Source organism: Drosophila persimilis, unplaced genomic scaffold, assembly GCF_003286085.1.
Source record: "Drosophila persimilis strain 14011-0111.01,24,50 unplaced genomic scaffold, DperRS2 tig00000863-arrow-arrow-pilon, whole genome shotgun sequence".
Classification (NCBI taxonomy): Eukaryota; Metazoa; Arthropoda; class Insecta; order Diptera; family Drosophilidae; genus Drosophila; species Drosophila persimilis.
In genome coordinates this window covers 640,109-643,892 of record NW_020825364.1, presented here as the reverse complement: position 1 = coordinate 643,892, position 3,784 = coordinate 640,109, and the positions used below count along the sequence as shown (strand labels likewise).

The following is a 3,784-nucleotide window of genomic DNA, read 5'->3' as shown; positions in this document are numbered from 1 at the left end:
ATATTTGCAGATAGAAATCGCGCACATTAAGCAAGCAGCGGCGCAAATGCTGCAACTGCCACACTGCCTGCCACAGAAAAAGCTGTCAACGTGTGCGTTTTAACGCTTCGTCGGTCTGGCGGCCAGTGGGTGAAGTTTTTGGTAGTTGCCTCCAGGCGGCAGCTGCTTCCAGTCTGCCGAGCAGCAGCAGCAGCAGCAGCAGCAGCGCAAGTGGCAGCTGCCTCTTCTCTGGCCGGGGACGGGGGCTGCTGCAGGGGTCATTGCCAAAAAATTTCAATCAACTTTGGTGGCCAGCAAAAACAGTCAACGGGCAGGCGAGAGCGAGAGCGAGAGGGAGAGAGAGGGAATGACAAATGAGCTTTCAGCAAACAGCAGACGGTGGCAGTGCCCCCCCTTCCGCCACCCCGCCACCAGTGGCAGTGGTGGTCCACTTTGCATATGCCTCCAGAAACAGAACCCGAGGGAGCAGATCAACGTTCGAGTGGATCCAGTTACACATATCACACCTGGCTCCAACTGCTGGCCGAAAAGATCACAGCCGTTGGCCCGACTGATGCTCCGATCCTCCAGTCCGCCAGTCCGCCAGTCCGCCGATCCTCTGGATGCTTCGATGCTTCGACGATGATGATGCCTTAAGCGGGACACGCGTGCGCCAGAGATCGAGTTACCAAACAGACATCCCCACTCTGGGGGATCCAAGGACCTCCGGCCAGGATGCTGCATGCTCGAGCAGCAGCCTGATCTGCCGGGGCACACGGGTGGTCTCGGATGCTGCTTTCGTTGGCAATGACCTGATGATGGTCTTCTACCCCCTTCCTTCCTTCGTTCTGGCTCTCCGCCTCCCCCTCCCCCTCCACTCCTGTTAGCGCCTGTTGTAAATCATCCTTTTGGCTGAAGGACACTTCAATTAGGCCAGCGCCAGGCGCCTCAGACACTGTTTTCACCGCGTTTTCCAATCGCAATTAGCACAACATTAGCGCGGCCTGACCTTTGACCTCGCTGCCACTCCCGCTGCGCCTCGGTCCGGTCCCAGCGGCCCATTGTCCTTGTGTCTCCTGTTTTGTGTCTCCTTGGGCCCTGTTTTCGGTTCTTTTCTGCATTTTGTCACGCATTCATTTGGCCAAATGGCCGGCAATAATTTTTGCGGTCATCCTGCATTGTGTCCTTCGGCACGGAGGCGCCTCCGACTTATTTACATAATTGCCCATGTCTCAAATGCTACGGACAGCGTCCTCTGGGGCATGGCACTCCACTCCACTCCACGCCCGGAATATGATATATATAGACAGAGAGAGAGAGAGAGAGAGAGAGAGAACGAGAGTGAGCGAGAGTGAGTTATGGAAGTCTTTTGGATTTTCCTCTGATTTGCAGCGCGGAAGAGACTGGCGCTAAAAGCATGGAAAAATCTATTAAGCGCACGAGCCAGCGCCCAGTAAAACCCTTCAGAAGAGTACCAAGAAAAAGGGTGTCAAGAAGCCCAATAATAGTAGGTACAGATGATTCAATTTGGAAGCTAAACCATCCAGGAAAGATGTTCTGTTCTTTAGTTAAACCCTAGACGCGCGCGTCATGCAGCAGTGCCCCTCAGTTAATGAAAATCAAAGAAAAAGTGGGAATGGAAAGCAGAATATTTTGTAGAATATTCCATTAGAGCTGAACAATTTCCAAAGGGGCATCGACGACCCTCTCTTTCGCCATGAAATTTCGAATTTGGAAACTGTTTCACGCTCCACAGATCTCTCGCAGATCGAAGGCCCAAGGTTCCCCAGTTTCAATCATGAATCTCATGTGTGTGGTGCTGCCACTTGGCACACTCTTCAGCCTCGTGGCAAGTGCTGGTGCCGCCCCGGAGGCACAGCCTCCGATGCCCAAGTACTACGTGGACAGTCCGCTGTGCCAGATGCCCTACGTGGATCCCTTCAGTCGCGACGTGATGGCGATTTACACCAAGGACAAGGAAAAGGCCTGCCACAACGACAGCGAGCTGGTGACAGCCGAGTACGATCCGAGGCTGGAGCAGTACCGGGTGCACACGCGGGGCGATTTGGCCAGCAAGATGGCCAAGGAGAATGTGACGCTGGAGTGTGGCTATCAGAAGATCTACAGGGACGAGAATGCAACGGAACCCGACAATACATACAAGTAGGGCTTACAGATCTCCCAGATCCGTCTCTGTATCTCTGTATCCCGCAGAATGTCAAAGATGATGCCCCTGCCCGATGATCTGTTGCTGCCCAAGGACGTGGAGTACATAGCCACGCGCTGCCTGCTCAACAGCAAAAACCACAAGTCGAAAATCACCCAAAAGGACGCCCTGACCTTCGTCCAGGATCATTTGAGCTACGCGGACCTGGTGCGCGCCTTCCGCCTGCTCCACGACGAGGAGGAGCCCAAGCCGCATGTCATCATCCTGGGCATTGACTCCACCTCGCGCATCAACCTGCGTCGCACCATGCCGCAGGTCCTGCGCTTTCTCCGGGAAGTTCCCGGCTGGTTCGAGATGGAGGGCTACAACAAGGTGGGCGACAACACGCTGCCCAACCTGCTGGCCCTTCTCACGGGCGACAACCACGTGGAGGGCCTCGAGGGGGAAAAGTTCAAGGTCAAGGGCTACATCGACAGCTTGAACTACATCTGGCAGCGGTTCAAGGAGGCGGGCTACACCACCGCCTACGCGGAGGACTGCGAGTCCTTGAGCACGTTCAACTATGAGAAGCCGGGATTCATCAGAAAACCGGTCGACCACTACCTCCGTCCGTTCGTGAGGGCCATCGAGAAGACCCTCAGGCTGGAGCGTCGACACGGCATCGTCTTCTGTGTGGGGCGCCACATGAGCTCCGGCTACGTGTGGGACTTTGCCGTTCAGTTCGTAGAGCGCTTCCTCCAAAGGTCGCCCATGTTCGGGCTCTTCTGGAGCAACAGCTTCACGCACAACAGCTTCATTGGCGCCGCTGCCATGGACCATCTGCTGAGGGAGTATCTGCAGCTGTTCCAGAAGCTGGGGCTCTTCAAGCGCTCGATTGTGCTGCTGGTGAGCGATCATGGCTATCGCTTCGGCGATATTCGAACGCGCACCAGCTCCGGCTACCTGGAGGAGCGTCTGCCCATGCTGTGGCTGTACGCGCCGCCCTGGTTCCACCAGAAGTATCCCCACTACGTGGCGAATCTCCGGAAGAATCGCAACCGCCTCTCGTCCAACTACGACCTGCACATGACCCTGCAGCATCTGTTGCAGCTAAACACCGCCTCGCCGGAGGCTTTCGACCCCAGACTCAAGGCCAAAAAGTGTCCCAGCTGCCAGTCGTTGTTCTTCGAGCTCCCCGAGAACCGCAGCTGCTCGGATGCGGGAATCACCGAGAAATGGTGCACCTGCCACCCCGCCACAACGGTCACGAACCGCACCCACTACGAGGCAGTGGCGCGCGCTGTGGTGCAGCAGATGAACGAGCATCTGGTGGCCAGGAAACTCACCAATTTCTGCGAGAACTTCAAGCTGAAAGAGGTCAAGGTAATGGATCGCAAGCAGATCCTGGGCGAAAAGACCGCAGACGCCGCAGAAGAATTCTACATCCTGAACTTCTCGACAGTTCCCAAGAAGCCGCAGTTCGAGGCCACCATCCAGTGGAATCCACAGAACAACACTCTCACAATGAACGTCGACGAGCTCAGTCGCAAGAACTCGTACAAGGACACGGCCAAGTGCACGGACGATCCCATTGTGAAAAAGTATTGCATTTGCAAAAAAGGCGCCAAGAAACATAAATGAAGCATCGATTGTACTCTT

At 55.5% G+C, this 3,784-nt stretch overlaps 1 protein-coding gene across 1 annotated transcript; it reads left to right on the top strand.

Moving 5' to 3' along the window:
* The first annotated feature begins 1,801 nt into the window (after positions 1-1,801).
* On the top strand, positions 1,802-3,779 carry LOC6599547. Its single transcript, XM_002024621.2, has 2 exons — positions 1,802-2,142; positions 2,194-3,779. Exons 1-2 carry the CDS (start codon positions 1,865-1,867, stop codon positions 3,764-3,766), a joined length of 1,851 nt encoding a protein of 616 aa, XP_002024657.2. The 5' UTR covers positions 1,802-1,864; the 3' UTR covers positions 3,767-3,779.
* Positions 3,780-3,784: the final 5 nt, after the last annotated feature.